Raw genomic sequence first — 20,909 nt, forward strand, 5'->3', positions numbered from 1 at the left:
CATTTTTTAAAAATAATGAGGACTTCAAAAACATGGAAAGAAACTCCCATAAGAAGTTCACTAAGGTCCAACACAAATTTCTGCAATAAATCTCTCCTTGAGCAAGAGAAACAGTCCCCCCAAAAATACGATAGGGCAGATGTTTAACACTAATGTTGTACAGCTGTATTTTTAATGTTTGGGTTAATAATTACCTCTATGAATGGTCGTGCAACTTTAGGTGAAATGGTTTCTGCTGGAGAAGGCTCCTGAGAAAGTACTACAAACTCTTCTGCTTTCACTCTAAATCCAGAATCCTCCATAGGAGAATGAACCTCAAACAACTCCTGAATGGTTTGCTTGGTAGTTGGAAGAAAAAAAGAGAAGTATATTCAGCTTTCAGAATTATTTTGGCTTTTATATTATTTTAAATTAACTTAGGTTCAAGTAACCTTATAAACTATGTACTGACTAAAGAAAAAAATAAATCTTTATCTTTTATTTCTGGAAAATTGTCCATTTTCTCTTCTGTAATTTTCTCTTGTGACTACACAGCAGAATAAAGTATTATTGAGGAACTTATAGGAAAGCCAGAAATGCACGCTTTAACAACCTACATCACAATATCAGGAGTGCCAGAAGAGGACAGACTAGCTTCATCAGTGCTGTCAATGTCTTCTGCACCTTGAGACCAGCCTACATCACTGAATACCCAAACTTTGTATTTCATGTTTTCAAAGTCATTGAAAACTTCAACCTTACAAACTACAGAAGTTTGTAGCAAAGTGCAAGAAACCAGAATATAAAGTCACAAAGGTGATGACTATACAAGCAACAGAACAAGAGCAGAGAATACCATATTCTCTCAAATACTGACAGCTATGTTCCAGCAATCCTGAAATCTAATATGCTTGCCTATCAGTTCCAGCCCAAACACATTTCTTATACACTGTTATTAAAAATTCCAGCACAGATTTTTGAAATTATTAAACACCACAACACTGGTGCATGTTTTAATATTAACTTACCTGTGTTAAAAAGGCCATTGAATAGTCATTTCCCTGAGCAGCTACTTCTCTGATCAAGTCCTTTGTGCCATTTTTCAAAAGCTTCTCTTCTACAGAATTACCACTGACAAGCCTAAAAAGGGAAGAAAAAAAAAAACAGACAGCTTTCAGAAACAGAAATTTCCCTTGTAGAATAACGATGAACTTTTAAAAAACTTTTTTTTTGGTGCTGGTACAGGCCAAGAACAAAACAGATACTACCTTCTCTACTTTAAAGTTTTCTTTTAACAATTAGTATAAAACACCTACTGTTTAAAAATACGAGGTATGCAAGCATAGAAAAAACATGCATATATGATTCATTAATTACACGTGTGTTAAGAAAGACTATAACTTCGCATGATAAACTGGAGGAGGGGGGTGAATATTGAAGTGAGATGATGGGTTCGGCACTGTTTCAACTTTATTTCAGATCATTTAGGGCAGTGCTATCTGAAATAACCTTACATTAAAGCGTGTTAAGGAAAAGTTGCTGATCTGTAAGCATCACCTGTATATGTGGATATCTTTACACCTCCCAATTCTGTCACACCATTCCTGTGCCTTTGCATCCATCACTGGATTTAGATCATTGTCATAGAACACAACAGTGTCTGCCTCAACAAGATTGACTCCAGTGGAGCGACTGTGAGAAGAAAGGATGGCACAGAAAATGCGCTTGTCCCTGTTGAAACTTTTCATCAGCTCCTACATAAACAGAATAAAAGCAAGTAGTAAATAAACCACACACCAAAATAAAACGCCAAACCACATTCACTGAAGCCTAATAAAAACAAAAAAGACAAAAAACAAGTCAATATTTCACAAGAAGTGAGAAACAACATAAATTTCCTTCTACTAGCATATAAAAGCCTAGGGAGCATGTACTGTGGTACCCATGGACGCACTTACCTGCCGCTGTTCATAGTTAGCATATTCATCAATCCTCACAAACGTGAGGAAATGGAAATTCAAGAACAATTCCAGTATGTCCAACATCAGAATCATCTGTGACAAAATCAGCACACGGCGCCCTTCAGATTTCAATTTCTGAAGCAAGACAGCAAGAGCTTCTAATTTTCCTAAATTTTAAAATAGAAAAACAATAATGGTTTTTATATAGACACTCCGTTGATCCGAAACTTGAAATTACCAAAGTATTGCCACCCAGTGTCCACCTTTACCTGAGTCATACTGCACCAGCCGGAGGTCAGGAAACTGCAGCAAGTGTGGAGATGTAATCCGTTGCAACTGACGCAAGTGTGGAGCTGCCTTCTGCTTAAGACTGTGTTTAAGGACTTTCAATCTGTGGCTATATGAAGGGGGAGGATTTGCTACATACAAACACGGGGGAGCAGCAACTGCAGCTGGCAATACGAAGAGAGCCCTGTGAAAAGCATTTTAAAAAGTGAATGCCAGGTTAAGAAGCTACGCACAAAATGATGTGGCAATAATTTTCAGCCTGTCAACAGTGTAATTTTACACTATTACCTACACACTTTGTTGAACTGTCTTAGTAAGCAGTACAAATCTTAAAAGTGTTAATATTCTCTCTCTCCCCATCTTTTTTGTTTTATCTGTTTTGATGATAGCTTCTATTAAGATGTTTGTTATCATTTACATCATTGTCTGGTGAATAAATCAATCTAAACCAAACAAGCTCATGAACAGAAACAACAACTTTACAGTTTTACTGAAAAGGACTGTTTGAGAAATAACTAAATGTGGGAAAGACCTACAAGGGCTGAGCCGCACGTTACCTGTTAACAACATCCCTTAGAGATTCTTGTTGCTGAACCAAAGTCTGGATCATTTCTTGCAACGGATCACTTGGGCCTCTGGAGGCACTTGAAGAAAGGCAACAGTTCACAAAGCCAGCCCACCTCCAACTGTTGTCCTCACAGGAAGACAGCTGAGAGGGCTTTTGTTCACCAGTCAAAGAACAAATACCCAACAAGTCTCTGCCATACACTGGAGCCCTTGAACAACGGCGCTCATTGCCAGAAAATATTCTGTCCAGACGTTCCTTTAAAAGTCGGTTCTTTTCTTCATATGTTTCCTTTCACAAGAAAAGTTGAAAAAAAATGTATTTGCTGCCAGTAACAATTACTTAGAAATTCATATTTCTTTAGAATTAAGTTATCAGGACCAGAGTAGTGTGTCTTTTAGTATTAACATGCTCATTTCTAACAACTACTTAGACCAATCACAAAACATGTAAGTTTCAAGATAAAATTTGAAGATTACATTTAAATCCAATAAATATTAAAGTCAATTCCACCTTAGATTGGTGTCTTGCTTCTATTAGAGTATATTTCATAGTTTTCAAAAAAAATAATAATTTATACTTGGGACATTTCAAGTAATGCATTAATATTGATAAGTAGCAGTTTCTTGCATTTTAATGTTTGATGTTTTCCAATGTTTTATAGATTGCTTAAGTACCTTTTTAAAAAATTGTCCACATTAGAGATCCATGAAATTTGCCCAATTGCCACTGTTGTAAACTATAGGTTAATATCAACCCTGAAAAGTTGCATTTCCATAAGAAAATAGAAATTAAGTACCTGTGATTGTCCATGTGTAGGTGCTGGTTTTAACACTGCTCCCATATCACCAGATGACAAATTAGTAACTGCAGTTCTACCTGGAATACAAACTGAGGATAAACCTTGTGTTTATATATTTATTCTTCTGAAGTTGCATTTATTATTTTCAATAAGCAGACATTTCTTAGCTGCAACACATACCAACATTACAGATAAACTTTTAGTCTAAATATTCATTCGGTACTGGAAATTCGTACCTCCTTCACTACACATCAGGCATCTGATACATGTTTATTCCAACTATTTTCACAAATATAGGAGAACAGAATTTTACTTTGCTTTGCACAAAGACCTGTTGCATTCATAGTTTATTCAGAATGTCATGTATAGTGCATTCAAAACTTATAGTCTAGATCAGAAGAAGATCATTCTAATTTATTTTAATAAAACTATACAAGATTTTGCAGAAAATATATTAGATTGGTATATCTACAAATTAAAGAAACTATATATGATGGAATCTAACAGTAGCATTTCCGTGAAGTCAACTGCTTTCTGATGTTTTACCAGGCACCTAACTGAACTATAAGAATATTACACACAACTAACTGAAAATACAATGATACCCTTCATATAGTAGCAGACTACAGACACCATGTACTGATTATTTTCTTGATATGATTTATAAGTTTCTATCTCAGGCAGAATGCATTGCTTATCAGCACTGATTATTTGTAATAGAAAAGCAGCACAACCCTCTGCTAGTCAGTGTGAAACTGGATTTAATGGTGAGTCGATACGCCAATGAAGAATTGAATTCAAGTTAACAAGCAGACACTAGCTCTTACATTAAGAATAACAGTCTCTGAGGAACAAGCAGAGTTGAAAGCTTTGCCTTTATACATTTTTATTACAGAAAAACATGCCAATAGAGATATCCAACATATTCCGATCACCCAAAGCAATTTATTTATCTGGTATCTTTTCCAAAATTCAGGAAGTCAAAATAGGTATTTTCAATACGCTTTACATCTTCCTCCAAAGATAAATAGTAATTTTTTTCTTTCAGTACTTGAAAACAGTATTTTTATTATTATTATTGCTTTTAACAGAGCTCTCTCTTTACCATCACGAGAGTAGTAAGATGTGTGAGTTTTTGTAGAAATCTTTTATCGAGTTATCAATTTCGGTTGCGGACTGTGGCCATATTAGGTGCACCTGTAATGTTATCAGAGCTCGAGGATGAAACATTTGAGCCACAGATCTTACAAATTATGACAGAAATTCTTTACCTCCCAACAACTGGGAGGCTGCTGAAGATTCCTCTCCCTTTTTATGATGAGGTTCTTAGTCTTCAGAATGTCAAAATATGAACTTCAAGGGCACATTAATACATCAAAAAGGAGCAGTAAACAGTCTGTTTTAAGTGAATGGTTTATATCCAGAGAAAATTACAGCAGATGGCCATTTCCAAGGCATGAACTCCTAGTACTGCATTTATCACCACTTAACAACCTGCTGTTATGTTGTAAGTACATCCTAGACCACAATTTCTCTATTGTTTTTTGATCAACATCTTGATTGTGTTTTAAAGCAAGGAATTGATCATATTCACAGCAAGGCATCTGAGCAGCATTTACAGAGGGAAACGAAAACAGTAGCTTGAGTAGATAGAGAAGCAAAGAAAATTAGTTATCAGAATTTATGTGCAAAAACAGAGGGAACTGCTGGACATTCTATGCCAGTATAAAAAAGCATCACCTTGATCTTTCTTTGAAAAAGAATCAAAGTATTTCAAACTCGTTTCTTCCCCAAAAAACCTGACCTAAGATATAACTGGTAAAGAAAATTCTGTGTATTTAATTTGGTTTCAAGCTCTTCCAAGTTTGTACTAAGACTTTACCTAAAACTTCGATACACATCACTCATAAATCACTAGTCAGAAAGATTTCCCTCATAGTTTACCTGCTTCTGAACTCAACTGAAAAAAAAAAAAATACAATCTGTAAAACTGTGGAGTATTTATGAATATGTGATTTTAGCAACTGAGTGTTTAGATAGAGACATTTCTTCAGGTCAGAAAACCTACCTTGCTGTGTGACTGCCGTGGAAGTTGGCACACCTGCTTGATGCTGGTTTCCTAAAGCATTCAGAGCATTCTGAACAGTTCCAGCTTGGGAAACTGTCTGCATGACAACTGGACCCTGAGGTCTCAAATACTGCTGTCCTGGTGCTGAAACAATTTGGAGAACGCTTCCTGCAACAGATGGATTTTAAAAAATTAGACTGGATAGAGTGTAAAAGGACCTCTAGTGTTCCGTAGCAAAAGATACCACTGTTACAAACCAATCATTACTGTTTCAAACTATGTTAAAATTTTTCCCCAAAAAGTCATTATACCCATCTGATTTAAAATTCCATAATTTCTGCTAGGAGAGACCGAAGTCTTCATAGTTATACAGGAGTTTCACATGGTCAGAGTATCATTACATATCTAGGTATTTTATATGGAATTTGGACAAAATCCAATTAAGTAAAAAAATCCTCACTTAGTGTTTCCTCTATTTATTTTGTTAGCCATAAGAATCAAGATTTCTAAATTCTCCTGAATTTGGCAATGCACACACCATCAGGAGGAGAAATTTGAGAGCAGAAAGTATTGTAAGTAGAGCTTTCGGATCAGCGAAAGCTCTGATCAGTACAGAAAAAATCATAGGCACACCAATCTTGAAGTGTTATTTACACCATTTTCGAGCAAATGAAGAATATCCTTACTTTTGTCTGTTTCTACTCATCAGGTAATTTATCTGAAATAATATCTCACCTTACTTCAGCTGTATTGCATACATGTGAAAGCAAATTCAGTAATAAAATCTTGAAATACAATACAGAAAGGAAAGTAACCATGTCTTTGACTTAATACACATTTATTTACAAAACAGAGCTAGCTCATTGTCCATCTCACGCAGAAAACAGGTAGAACAGAACAGTACAAACTGGCAGGATGAAATCTCCTTAATATACAGCAACAAGGAATGTGCTGCCCACATCAAAAATGGAGCATTCTAAATAGCAGAAAACTCACTGTTTTGAAATTAGTACCTTGTAACTGCAAAGGCTGCCCTGCAGTGAGCTGGCGAAGTTGACTGTGTGATAAAGTAAACTTGTTCCCTTGGAACTGCAGTGTTACAGGGGTCTCTGGCTGAGCAATTCTGCCTTGTGCTCCTGCTATAGAAGCCAGCTGGGCTATTTTTACTACCTCACCGCCTGTTGAGGAGGAAAACAAGCATTAAGAAAAACAAAGTGGAAGGTGGGTTGTTCAATATTCACAGTTCTAAATTTTGGTTAGTAAACTGGTGCTGAAGCGCCTTCCATGCAGAATTATACTTAGTGCATCAAAAGTGTCATATAAAAGTTAAGCAGGTATTGCTTTCTATATTTGTTGGACAAACTGGAAAAAAGCTGATTGTTTAAAAGCTAAGAACATCAACATTTTAGAAGTTAACACTTTCATTAGCAAAAAAGGTAAGAGCTACCTGAAAACTCATGTGACACTTTGTAACAGAACAAGTTTAGACACTAAAGTGATTTCCACTGCCTTTTCAAGAGCATAAAGGAAGGTTGAAGGAAGAGACAAAAATATTCACACATGTAGCTATAGAAATACATTTAAAATAATATGAAATTTGCTGATGAAACATGATTTACATTAAGCAATCTGCACTTAGACAAACCAAAAAGCTTTAAAGTGACAAGGACCAAGCTTTTTGTGATTTAAATGCAGAAAGGTTAGAGGCATTTAAGCATTAAGTTTTACGATCTTGAGAAAATACGGGCATGGAAATTTAGCTTTTGTAAAGGCAGTGCGTTACCCCAGAGAAAAAATTACTACATCAGTGCTCAGTACTCTACATACATGCTAATAGGCAGTGCACATACAACCTTAAAGCAAAGCCTCATTGCTTTTCTCTGCCTAACAGTTGCGACGCTCCTCTCTGTGAGAGGCCTTTAGCAGATGGATTAGTGTTTAATATGAAAGGAATAATTAGGATAGAGCTAAAACATTTGGTCTGAAGGAAGTCTTGCCAGCAGAAGGAACATGCAGAAATAGGAGATTAAGTTGACACCGCTAATGTATGTCCACAGCAATTCTATTGTTTCTTATCCAATTTTTGATTTTCCTTGGTCATAAGCAACGTACTGAGCAAGGCTAATCAGAAGAGTGAAAAAAAAACAACGATTCTGTACACATTTTAGGGTGCCTAGTAACTTAACCTCGTTGTAGTAAAAAGGTGGGAGAAACCTCGAAAGGGGAGGCCACTTACTAGGCAACCGTGCCTGGGCCTGGGAGGTGAGTACCAGCCTCTGAGGCAGCACACTCTGTTGGATGGTGTGCGGGGGGGGCTGTGGCTGGGCCTGGCCCAGCTGGGAGGCCTGTGCTGTGGTCTGGCCCCGCTGTTTCACAGGATGGGCTGTGCTAGTTGCTGTGGTGAAGGTCGCTGCGGGCTGGTGTCTTGGAGCACTGGTGGAAGCCTGAGTTGTCTGAAACTGTGCTGCTGCGGCTGCAATCGATAAGGTTTGTTTGTGCAAGCTGTTAGAGGTTTTAACTCCACTGCTTTAAACAACCTGCATTAAAAAGAAACCTTCCAACAGGATATTAAAACGGCTACAGGAAAGGCTTTTCCTTACAGACTGGGATTTCTAGCCATGCCTACTACTCCATCCTACTTTTACAACATTATTTATTTGGTAAGCATTGTTTAAAGGTTAAATAAATACACAAAAGTACTCTAAATTCCCAAGTTTGACAGAACATTACATGTGATCAGGGTTTAAATACCAACTATGACATATTAACTCCATACACTATCAGTTAGGTTACACAAAGCTTAGTTTTGCATTACACTGGCAGATCATACTGTAGAAACTAGTGGGGAAATTTACTGGCAATTAGTTTGTTGGTATTTTTAAGCTATTAGTATTCTAGACCATTAAGCTAGATGGAAAAAGAGTTCTATTGTCAGGCTAACTGGTATCGGTGTATTTAGAAGTCTATCTAATCAACAAAGCCCTAACCCTCTTACCTTGATTTGAGGACACCGTAGCTATGGGTGACCTTCCCCGTACTTGTCCCTGTTGAGTTACTGTTGCTGTGGTCACCGTGCGTTGTACCTGAGTGCTTGGAAAAACTACAGTCCTGCCCTCTGGTTTCTGACCATACTGAACCGGTTGAAACAACCTGAAAAGAACATGAAAAGTCAAAGGCTATAGGAAAATCATAATTTGGCTTTTAAAAAGTAAGCTCTATCAGCAGGGAAAGCATAAACTGATCCCTCAGATACTGATCTCTTGCTTACAGATCGCTGACGCTGGCAAGACTCATCACTGGCAAACTTCAATTACGGAAATCCCATAAAGTCAGTTTGCCAAGTACACACAAGAAGAAAATCTCCATTGCCATGCATCCAGTTGAATGCAGGAAAAAACAGAACTACAGTAAACAAGTTACACAGTCTAGCTTGAAACTGGAATGGCATCCTTGTACCATTTCCAGAGAGATGTCAACCTGCCAGCAGGTCATCGGGCAACTCCTTTTCATCAAAAAACCAGTTCCACATAATTTTGAGATTTTCCGAGAGAAAAATACTAATACATCCACCAATCAAGTAAAAACTTTGGGAAATCAAAAAACAAACTTCAGAAGGATTGTATAACTGCGGAAAACTATTAAAATGGAATCCCTACTTACAGTTGTAAATAAGAAAGAATAAAAAAAATACAAAGCAAAGTCTGAGAATTTACATGAATTGCATTACCAGAGATGCAGAGAGAATTACATTTTGTTCAAGTAACTCTAGCTAAAAGGAAGACACTTGAACATACCTGCTTGGTTTGAGCTTCACTGGGTTAGGCCTAGCTGGTGGTGGAGGGGAGCTGTAGATTTCTTCAATTAATTTTCTAGTAACCTTTTGTTTTGGCAACAATTGTGCTTCATAATGAGTCATTTTGTTTTCCATTCCAATGAGATCAAAGAGAGACAAGTCTGACTCCTAGAAGTATTGTAAAATAAGGTTTATTATTTTATGTGACAGCACAAACAGTTAAGTATTCTCTACACTAAATTCACTTTCTACATTTTACTTTTTAATTTGAAATACACTATCTAAGTTTAAAAAGTTAACTATTAATTATTAGCCAAAACCATCTAGAAACTTTGGAAACACATCTTAAGCTGGTAGTCCCGTTTTATGCATCAGCATCAGAAACAAGAGAATTTAAATCATTAGCTGCCACTATAGAAAACAAGGCAAGCCATCATTTGACAATTCCTCATACACCATAATTTCCACAGAATTACGTAAAATTCTTAGAATGTGTTTGTTGACTATGGAACTCAAATGCCAAACTATAAAGTATGTGTATAATTTAGGTGTAGAAAAATACGAAGAATGAAATATGATCAGCCAAAAAGATCACCATTACTCATGCTTCTCTCTAGGGAAATCATTCCATTATCTTGAGAGAACACACCTTTGATGATAACGCAAATAGTGATACTTCAAATGGACTGACAGAAGCGTACTAATTTAGTCATTGAATCAGTGTTTACTTTCATGTGAATAAAGAATGGGTCCTACTCTCCTTTAGCTACTGAAAGCACACAAAAAAATGTTATAAATAAGCACTGTGCTACCCAAAGTGTTGCTGGTGTAGGAAAACTGCAAATGACTATGGCTACGATGAAAGCAAAGCCAATTTCTCTTCAACCAAGTAGTTCATGAAAAATTGCAAACTACTTGAAAAAAACATGATTGGAAAACACTCGAAAAGCTCAAACTGCTATTATGAAAAAGAGATGCAGCAAATATGTGCTTGGTAGGCATCGGTATGGAATTGTGAATTCCTTCTATTTATAACTTCAGGTAGACTTACGATGTATAACACAACAATATTAAGTACCAGTATTCTACGAGGGCACTAACAGAGAAAAATAGTTTACTTTTCTACTTACCTTCCAAATATCCCTTTCTAGGGCACTCAGTACAAGAGATGCAGTTCTGTATTCCAGTGTTTCTGATACATAAGAGGTACTTGAAAGCCGGGGGTTTATCAGATCAGGGTGATTACAGATCCTTTGCAGCTGCATCAGGACATGCAGGACACTGATGAAGTGCCCACTTTTGAGGGCTTCTTGGGTTCTACCAAATAATTGATACAGAAATACATCAGTTTAAGCACATTTTTTCAAAGCCATAAAAAGATGTCCCTAAATCAGCAAGGTGAGAACGTGCAGCACAATATGTTATGCAAAAGTCTATAATGCAAGCTTAGTCTTTACCTAGGTCCTTCCAGGGTGGTTTAAGTAACACTGCAGTGAATATAAAACTGGGAACATGAAGCTTAGGGACCAGTGCTACCTTAAAGTCAGATACAACCTTACCATCTCCCTATCCTCCAACTTTCTTTGTTCTGTTTCTGTTCCATCCTTCCACTTTTCAATAACCACTTGGTATCACAGCACAAGTTAAGAGGAGAAAGGTGGAGGAGGGAGGAGAGGCAGAAACATTTTGGGCTTTAAGAAATAAAGAACCAGGCATTAGAGAGAAATCTTGAAGCAAAACAAAGGCAAAACTGACCAATAATTACAATTTGATTTTTAGGTTTCCGATGTAAAAGCATGTGTTTTTCATTAGGCTCACAGCATCATCTGTCTATCACTTTAGTTTACAATTTAATTGTATTCTAACCACTGGTCATGCAGGAAAAATTCAGAAAAATATTAAAAACACCTCCAACCATGACATTCCAAGCATATCATCTTGCTTAAGCACCAAAAATGAGAGCATTTTTATTTCCTGTTTTAACTCCTTACCCTGGTTGTAATATGACATCTTCATACATAGCTTTTTGTCGACTAGAAAGACGACACTTTAGCACATGTTCGTATTTCTTTGTTAGCTGCTTTTCAACATCCCTCTTTGATCTTCGCAAGATAAATGGCTGAATCATCTGAAACATTTCATAATTGAAGAAAGAAACTTCTCTCACTTCAAAGATGCAATTTTACAACAGGAAGCTAAACCCATTCACACCCAATACATTTTATGTGACAAAACTCATATGCCATATGCAATCATACCGAACGTACACAGTTGTATAAGCATGATTTGTTCATAAATTTCTGCATGTTATCCTTCAAAATCTGAGCCTCACATAATTTTCAAATGATACCTCTATACTTTTTTGGTAGCAGAAAACCCTGCTTACAGCTGGACTTTCTGTCTGAACTGAACAAAGATTAAGAAAGGCCAAAAATCTAGAGGTAAACCACATCTTTTACTTTTTTTTTTCCTCTCCAACATCTTCTACACCTACTGTAGCATGGCAGATGAAAAAAATGACAACATACTCTGTGTAACCTGATGACCAGTTTATGGCAATAATCCTGGTTCTCTTCATTAGCTGCTTTTACTGGAAAATCTAGATAAGGCCTGGAAATTCCCGGAATCAAGAAGTGTACCATGGTCCACAACTCCATTAATGTGTTATGCAAAGGAGTATCTATCAGAAGTAAACGATGTTGGCTGCAAATAATAAAAGAAAAATTGTAATCAATACAGGATTTAGCTAACATCACTATGGAGACCAATATTCAAACACTGTACAGGTTTGTCAGATACACAGAAGAAAGAAGGAGTAGTGCTAGTAAAATTAAATCTAGGATAAATTGTCTTTTTAATCTTGCATATACCACCAAACTAGCTTCCTCATTGCAGAGAACATACAAGGGAACCTGTTTTGAAGCAGATTATCAGCAAAGAGGAGTTCTAGTGTTACAGTGGAAATAACCAGAAGATCCTGAGCATGTCTCTGTATCCTGACTGTTTCAAGTAGAGGCACCTCCATAGGCAAGTGCTGGTAAATAGTACAGTAATTTGGGCAGACCAGAGTATTCTTACTGTTCTCTTTTGAACAGAAAACTGATGTGGCGTGAAGAAAAAAAAAAACGCTGCCAATATGAAAAAAATGCTCTATGCCATACCTGCGGAGACTGAAAAGTGCTTCCCAGTGTTTCTCAGTCATGTTCTTAATTTGTTGCATCTCATCTACTATTAAATATTTCCATCTCATTTTCATAAATGCCGGGTGGCCTTTGAACAATTGCTTGTAGGAGGTGATACACACATTAAAGCTGTTGGGTTCTGACCATTCCTACAGAAAAGGAAACAAAGGGTGAGACAGAAAAGTTAAGTCAGAACGCTCTGGTATAGCTTCATTAAGAACAGAAAGATGCTATGACCCAAAGCGTTCTAAAAGATAGCCTTGTCTTTAAATGGCAGTCCGTTCAGAAAGCAGGTTAAGTATTGCATGTATTCCTCAATACCAAGGAAGTTCCAAAGATGCCTTTCAAAATCTAGAACTGTTAGCTGTGAATCTCTCGGTAAAGCAACTGGTAGTGTTAGAATTTTTTTTATATCCCATCAGGACAGAAGGAATATACAGATTAATGCCAGTTAAGAGAAAAGTCTTGCCATCTAAAATGAAAAACATAACAGTGTAAGATTCACGGAACACAGTACCTGTCTCTTTGCTCTAAGTTCTCTTTGGCTGCCAAAATAGAGAAGAATTTTCAACCCTGGGCACCAGCGTTTCAATTCCAGCTCCCATTTCAGTATGTTACAGCTCCGTACAACAACAAGGTGAGGGCCCCAGTTACCTACAGTTAAAAATAGAACGAGACTCCTATAATTCACGTGACTTATCTTCAACCCTGATTTTGAAAGTACAGAACACTAAATTCATCATTAAATGTGAGATCCAACAACATCAAACAGAAGTAATTTAATGACTAATCTACTTATTATTTTGAATAAAAGATATGAGTCCCACAACTTTTGCCTTACTTGTAATTCTTAAACCATGCTGACTACAACAACACTGTTAGTAATACCTGAGATGACATACAAGACACATTCGTCCAACTGATTATATTTACTCCTTGAATTTAACCATCTGCAGCTATCTGCTTATTACAATTTGTGAAACTTTTTTATTAAACTAGTAAACTAGGCTTCAGAAGAATTTTGTCACCTAGAAGGTAACAGCAGATTGGTCAAACAGTATACTTGATATGAAAGCACTCCTTTGTCACACTTAACCTAAGAAAGCTTTTCTGACATAATCCCACTCTGTACATTAACTAAAGTCTGATACAGTTCAGCAGAAAAATGTGACCTTAGTCTACCATTCACAAAGACAATGTTGGCCCAGTACCTGTCTAAAATTGAGACAAATCAACTCACCTTCATTACAGGCCAAATGTGCAAAAAAGGCAATAATTTGCACTGTTTTGCCAAGCCCAGCTTCATCTGCCAGAATGCCATTGAGGTTTTTCCTGTACAACTTTGCTAACCAATCCAGCCCAATCTTTTGATATTCTCTGAGAGGCCCATACAACAGGGACGGAGTATTGTATTTTACCTGTAATGAGAATTCATTGTTACTTTTTTTTTCAGTTAAATTGACAGAGCATGTAAAAAAAAAATACCATAATTTGATAAGCAGAAAATATTTACTGTTATTTGTGGCTAAAATCTGTTAAATCACATAAAAGCTTCATTTAAACACACACAGTAGCAGAAAAGAGGGAATTTTACCGTTGTTGTTATCCTAGAGCTGCCTTTAGGTAACAGCATTTCTGCTGCAGCAGCAACTTCTGATATGTCTCGCATGTGCTTCTTCGGAGGACTTGATCTGTCTATACTTTTGTACTGGTCAATGCTGAGGAGAGAGTCTATGAGGACAACTTCTTTCTGAGGACTTTCCCTATCAGACATATGGTCATCCATTTCTGTGAGACAAAAATGACATTGGCATATAAAATAAACAAAAACTTAAGAATCAGCTACGCAAAGGAATTGAGATGGCTAGCATTCAGTAATGGTTTAAAAAGAAACAATTACATGATCTTCAGGGTAGTCAAGATAAAATTCAAGTAGCTTAAGCTCGGTAAGATGAGCACGTTCTAGATGTTCACACTAGGTATACAAACAAGACCATTAGCTTTTCACAACTTCTGTGGAGGTCCTCTCATATTACCTATTATCTATCTTCAAATACTTAATTCCATCATCACTTTAGTACAGAACAGATGGCAACCGTGTAATAATAACTACGAAGTGTGCTCTCCTATTCAGTGCAGAGAAGCTCTTTTATCACTCACTATTGTTTCTGAGAATTTCACATACCATGACTTTAAGGCAGGCAAATATTATTCTCTTTTTCATGAACTAAAAAATGAAAGAATGGAAGAAATTCTCCACAGGCCTTTATCCAAAAATATATAGCAATAACAGAAATAAATCTAACCATCTTTCCAAATGCTTACTCAGAAAGCCACTGTACTTTCCATTCATTCTTGGAGAGAACATTGCTCATCGCTTAATAAAAATAATTTCAGATGTAATTCATTCAATATTTGTTTTCCCTTAGCATAAAATGTTTTTGAATACAGAACCTAAGAGCCATTCAATTTATTTCACACTGTAAGTCAGCACTTTCTTCTAGACAAGTAATTTACCTTCCTCACTGCTATCCTCTTCGCTGTCAGGTTTAGGCTGGGGCCAGTGAAAATTTTCAGAAAAGGCACCTTCATACATCTTTAGTAAATCATCCAGAGGCAATTCAGCTGAAGGTCATTAAAGCACATGAGTTTAAAAATATCAAAACTTAAAACAAACAATACCATTATTTTTAATCTCATGACATTCTTCACTTTTATAAAGACAGTCCTCTAATCAGAAGTTAACTGAAGGAGTAATTACTAGTTGGAGGAAGGCAGTATTTATTTAATGACCCAGAGTATAGAGTACACTTGGCATTACACCATGTAGCCTGCTCATCCAGGTTGCTTTTTACTATACTACAACCCACCACGCAAACATACAGTAAGCTACTGGTTGGCAAGATAGGGGCATCAAATCGAAGTGGTTGAAAGACAACTGAAGACTTCCAAGTTTCAGAACTGAACTGCACCTCAACCCTGCTTAACAGTATCTCCACGACCCCTTGTCTGATCTGTTGAGGCAGGAATGTACATGTTGCCAGTGGCCAATCAATCAAGAAACACCCTAATTAGGAACTTGGCTGACCAGCCAAGAGTTATAATCCCTCCAACTGGCCAGCTGGCTGCAGCCACTAAGCTGCCAAACAGACCAAACAAATGGATTAGGAAACTGCATGTTAATTGCCAAGCGGGCCTAGCTTAATGGGAAGCTCGCCTCTAAAAACCAGCAAGGTTTTTACCGTGATAACTGAAGTGATCCCTATGGGACACTTTGCACACATCAAGCTCTGCATAGTAGTTACTGTTAAGTTCCTAATGAAAGCAAATCAGCAGCATGAGCATTGTCCCTAAAAGTCCTATACCTTTCAAATACTTAAATCCCAAGAGCAGCCTTTCAGCACCATTTCAGACTTATCAGACGCATCACAAAACCCTTCTGAAATACTCAGGACAGTTGATGACAAAATGTTTATGTTCACCCTGCTATACTTCTGTTTTTCAGTACTTATCATATGTACCTAGAACTTAGATTGAGTCTTTTGGTTGAGGTTTTAAAGAAAAGCCATGCTTCAATAGAGACTTCTTTTCTCAAGCCGCCTTGCATAATAACTAGGTAAGTACATGGACTGCTTTATGAAGTACAGAAATCCATCATCATAAACTAACTGCTATAACTTCCCAAACAGAAAAATAATATCGGTTATACATGACTGAATACCTCAATGCATTCAACTTTTCATCTATAAGCCTATTTACAAATACAGTAACTGCTGCATGTTTTTATCTGTTGTTTCAGAGCCCACCAGAGAAGAATCAAGCTACATGCCTACCTTCTTTGGCTAGATTAGACAATTCAGCTTGATGGTTTATATTTCCTTCTTTAGCTTCTTGTTCTTCAATTGTTTCTTCTTCATCTTCAACTAAAATCAAAACAAATGCTAACTGTGTCATTCAAGTTCCAAAATAATTCTGGAAGTTTATAACTATGTACCCTTGAAGCGTACTAGCATAGAATATTACAAGTTAGCAGGATTCAAAAAGAATGGGATATGTATATGGAAATCAAGAAAATCTGACAGCAGCTATACCTAGAAACTAAAAAAAAATATGAAAGGGAGAGAAGCATTTCTGTCTCAAGACAAAAGACAGTCTTTAACTGTTTACTGTTGGTTGACAGTAGTCCCCAGATTACTCTGTAGCTTTGAACTGGGAATTTTCTTTGTCAGAAACGTGCAATAGATGTCTTCACAAGAAAGTCACTAAAGTAGATGTGTTATTCAGTCTGAAAGCCTCAAAAGAAGTTTAAGACTACTGGTAAGGTTTGAAAAACAAAGGAATGAGAAGAGAAAGAATTTAAATCTACCAAAGATGGCAGTTTGATTCCAGGGAAAGTTTTATTTCCAAATTTTCACTGAAGCTCTTTTCCACAGTTGACTATCTAATCTCTCTAAGAAGTGGATTAGGGTTGGTATTATTTTGGGAAAGGCAGCAGGTCCATGCAGAAAGACTGAAAAACAGTGGCCTCGGGGTTTTAATGCATAACTTATGTACTATGCTAGAGACAAACAATTTTGAAAAGTGACATACCTTCCTCATCAGTCAAAGATGTGCTTGCCTTTCTTTTCCTTCCAGATGAAGAACCCTAGCATTCAATAATTAAAATATTTAAGATCCCAGAAAGCAAAGCTAGGATTTTTTTTCTTTGCAGTTTTAAAGAAAATGAGTGCCTTGCAATGACAGCAGCAATCACTAATAGACATTTAATATCTATTAGCACTTTTCTGGTCATGGAAAAACAAAACACAATAAAATCAAACTGGACATGCATGTACACTATCTTTGTCAAAACCGGTTACCTTCTCCCCAGCATTTGTTTCCAAACTCTCATTCTCACCATTAAGGACAAAGATTAAGGTATTTCAAGGTGCACATCACGCCCTGTAATTCTAGCTAAATTGTGCATGTTTTCAATGAAGTTTAAAACTGAAAATTCCCTTTGGATCATATCCATACCATTCTGCTTTACCTTGTGATCTGAGTATTTTACCAGCTACTGTCAACCTGAACAAGCAACACTGTATGAAAAAGCACAGCGTGACCAGGCTGACTAGCTCAGGTTCAGAAGACTTACCATTTCACTTTCTTTTTCCAATAAAAGCTCTTCTGAAGGCTTAGCATCCTTACCTGGAAAATTATCACACTTGATGTAAGTAATGGTTTTAAAATAAATAAGTGTAGATTTAGATTAGAAATTAAGAGGAAATTATTTTCTCAGAGAGTGGTGAGGCAATGGAACAGGATGCCCAGCAATGTTGTCAATTACGCATTCCTGGAAGTGCTCAAGGCCAGGTTGGATGGGGCTTTGAGCAACCCGATCTAGTGGAATGTGTCCCTGCCCACAGCAGCGGAGATGGAATTACATGATCTTTAACGTCTCTCTCAACCCAAACCATTCTACAATTCTATTAGTCACTTAACAATTTTATGTTTATGTTAACTTTTAAAAGCATCCAACAGAGAACTAATACTAACTAAATCTAGCAGAAAAACACTGCAGAGTTTTGTACAGTTCTGTTGCCACCAAGTAACAGCATTTATATTGAATTTCTTATGAAATGAAATGCAATTACCTTTCCTTGAAATTTTCTTTAAATTCAAAGCTTTTTTTCTTTTCTCTTGAAATTCAATTTGCAGTTTTATTTCAACGACCTAAAATGTAAATCAAGTCTAGTAAAACACTTCCATTTTAGAAATTAATTACTGAAGATTAAAAAAAACAGTGCAACTCACACAAGTATTAATGAGTCAATATTGTATTTTACCTGCTCAATGTTAGACCAGAAGTATTCTATTTCTCTAGCAATTGATGCAGCAATTCGCCTCAGTTTGTTTTGTTCCTCCCTTTTAGCTCGCTCTTCATTAAGTTTCTTCTCTTCATGGTAACGGGCCACAGTTCTTACCATCTATGATACAAGAGATACTGACTTCGGTTACCTCAAAATACACATCATCACATTTCTTAAGTTTACATTAGTTGGCAGCAGACAGATATTGACTGTAGCTTTAATAGATGTTAGCACTTAGTTCCATTATTACTAATGCTTACCATGTCAGTAAAACAGACATGAAACTGGAAAGAAAAAAGAAAATACAAGAACTATAATGAAAAAATCCAGTAGAGAACTCTTAATTCACTACTCTCTCTTAATACAAAAATTAGGAAAAAAAAATCTACTGTAATAATTGGCAAATGCACAAAAGAAAACTTAGTTTTCAGGCAGCACAGACAAAGTCATAGAAACCACACCACAAAATGTCAGAGACCAAAGGTAAAAAAAAAAAAAAGTTCAAAAAGGGAGCGCATACATAAATGACAGATAAGTCAGTGGCTGCTAAATACTGCTTCAACAGGAGGTCCCTAAAATGCTGACTTCCAGAAGTTTGAAGCATACTGCCAGGGGAAGGTTCATTTCACGTTTGCCCTGCCTGTTTCTCCTATTTTTAAAAACCTACCATTAGCCACATATGGAGTGAGTGCTTGAAATCTATATTTAAATTATTTTCAGATTGCAGATCTGCTTTTACAAAATGATACACCTATCTTAATACTTTGCTTACAAGGAAGAGAGTCCTGAGTTCACATTATTTCAGAAGACACAACAGAAAACAATACGGTGATTTCAACTAATGACCTTCAGTTGCTCTCTTCATAACCCCAAACTGGTCATAAATGTATGGAAAGAACGTACAAGATTGATAGAATCCATAGAAAATGCTTGCTTGTTCTACATAAACAAGTTTTACATATTTCATCTCATCCTAGTTTTCGTTCCGTCACTAAATTAATTATATGCACTGTGTTGCTTTCTTTTCCTACGGAAACCATTCTGTACCATGTTTCCACTGCTGTCCCTAGTGGAGACAAAGAATGGAAACTGTGGTTTCCCCTACAGATTTTTCTTAGAGGAGAGTTAGACAACCACATCCAATGGAACTTACTTACAAAATTCTGTATTTACTCTTCATTGAGAGGAAGTAACCAGTATATAAGGCAGGCACAATAACTGTCATATTTAAATATGACATAATTAACGTATTTACTGGGTCCCCTAAATAAGCTGGTTTGATTTCCAGAGGAACAAAGACCACAAAAAACAAAACTATTATTTGCATCTGTAACAAGTAAAATTATCAAGTCCATGCCAAATGCTAGAATATTCAAAGCTAACAACATGGCTTCTCATTTAAGTTAAAAATCTGTGCTTTATATTCCATGACTTTTATCCAAAGGACCAAAAAAAAATATTTAAACTTTGTTACAGAATTGAATGATATCAAGATTAATTGTTCTGACTCAAAGCTGTATGTATGTCAAGTACCTTCTTAGCAGTTGCCATTTTCCATTTTCTCTCTTGGGCAAAATCGGTTGCCATCCACTGCATTTCTTCCAGCAAATAATCCCAGTGAGATTTGGGTCTTGGAGCTTCTTGGAGTTTGGGCAGTCGCCTCAGGGACCATAAACCTTCCTTCCTCAGTTCTGCTATCCGCTGATGGATTTGATTTTCCTTAAAAAGACACACATATGGTTACAGAGAAGCTGCAGAATGCACCTAGAATAGTAGTCAAATATAAAAATAATAATTGCTCACACTTCATCAAAATAATTGACAGCAAAAATAAAAAAGCAGTGAAACAGCATGATAAATGCATTACAAAACTGAAGTCTGAACTTTACATTAATGGAAAAATTACTAGGCTAAATTCAACCCATGCAAAAAGAGTACTTCAACCTTTATTACAAGAGATAGTCTGTTAAATAACAGGATAAAAAGTTTCACTTGGAAGCACAAAAATTTACAGGACATATGTAAACTATAATCAGATAATCCATTTTTTCATAAACTGAAATTGCAGCTGTATTTAGCCACAGAGAAACCCAGAAGATAAATATATCTTCCTTACTAATAGGGCTTGTTTAGGGGAAAAAAGTCATCTTTATGATGTTAAATAATCAAAATGTATCTCTAGTTAGTTATAAAAATAAATAAGGTTGCAGACACCTTGAATGAGTAGATATAATCAACATAATAGAGAGAATGCAATGACTGCATGAAGACTTGAGTCTTCTTTAATTTCTCTGAATGTCCATAAAAGCCAAATTCATTAAGTAAAACATATGAAAAAATAAAAAGAAAAAGAAAAATCACAAACAGGTAATAGCTCGTTTTCAAAATTAAAACATATTGCCTGCATTAACTGTTACCTGTG

At 36.3% G+C, this 20,909-nt stretch overlaps 1 protein-coding gene across 3 annotated transcripts in view; it reads right to left on the reverse strand.

The window, feature by feature from the left end:
• Positions 1–20,909, reverse strand: part of LOC118252907 (nucleolar complex protein 4 homolog) — a 58,448-nt gene that overhangs the window by 26,347 nt on the left and 11,192 nt on the right. For 2 of the 3 annotated variants that reach the window (XM_035556716.2, XM_035556715.2), the window contains 26 exons: positions 20,021–20,206; positions 18,464–18,604; positions 18,272–18,350; positions 17,773–17,825; positions 17,229–17,283; positions 16,472–16,561; positions 15,156–15,263; positions 14,233–14,426; positions 13,879–14,056; positions 13,156–13,292; positions 12,618–12,787; positions 11,985–12,159; positions 11,448–11,584; positions 10,587–10,773; positions 9,458–9,624; positions 8,659–8,813; positions 7,900–8,136; positions 6,677–6,841; positions 5,664–5,831; positions 3,593–3,684; positions 2,786–3,084; positions 2,210–2,412; positions 1,938–2,107; positions 1,537–1,733; positions 1,008–1,119; positions 195–338 (listed from right to left, as the gene is read on the reverse strand). In XM_035556716.2, coding sequence (XP_035412609.1) covers positions 195–338; positions 1,008–1,119; positions 1,537–1,733; positions 1,938–2,107; positions 2,210–2,412; positions 2,786–3,084; positions 3,593–3,684; positions 5,664–5,831; positions 6,677–6,841; positions 7,900–8,136; positions 8,659–8,813; positions 9,458–9,624; positions 10,587–10,773; positions 11,448–11,584; positions 11,985–12,159; positions 12,618–12,787; positions 13,156–13,292; positions 13,879–14,056; positions 14,233–14,426; positions 15,156–15,263; positions 16,472–16,561; positions 17,229–17,283; positions 17,773–17,825; positions 18,272–18,350; positions 18,464–18,604; positions 20,021–20,206 — 3,999 coding nt within the window. The remainder of the gene's footprint in view (positions 1–194; positions 339–1,007; positions 1,120–1,536; positions 1,734–1,937; positions 2,108–2,209; positions 2,413–2,785; positions 3,085–3,592; positions 3,685–5,663; positions 5,832–6,676; positions 6,842–7,899; positions 8,137–8,658; positions 8,814–9,457; positions 9,625–10,586; positions 10,774–11,447; positions 11,585–11,984; positions 12,160–12,617; positions 12,788–13,155; positions 13,293–13,878; positions 14,057–14,232; positions 14,427–15,155; positions 15,264–16,471; positions 16,562–17,228; positions 17,284–17,772; positions 17,826–18,271; positions 18,351–18,463; positions 18,605–20,020; positions 20,207–20,909) is intronic. The other variant, XM_050714155.1, reaches the window with a different exon arrangement.

Source organism: Cygnus atratus, chromosome 17 (genome assembly GCF_013377495.2).
Source record: "Cygnus atratus isolate AKBS03 ecotype Queensland, Australia chromosome 17, CAtr_DNAZoo_HiC_assembly, whole genome shotgun sequence".
Taxonomy (NCBI): domain Eukaryota; kingdom Metazoa; phylum Chordata; class Aves; order Anseriformes; family Anatidae; genus Cygnus; species Cygnus atratus.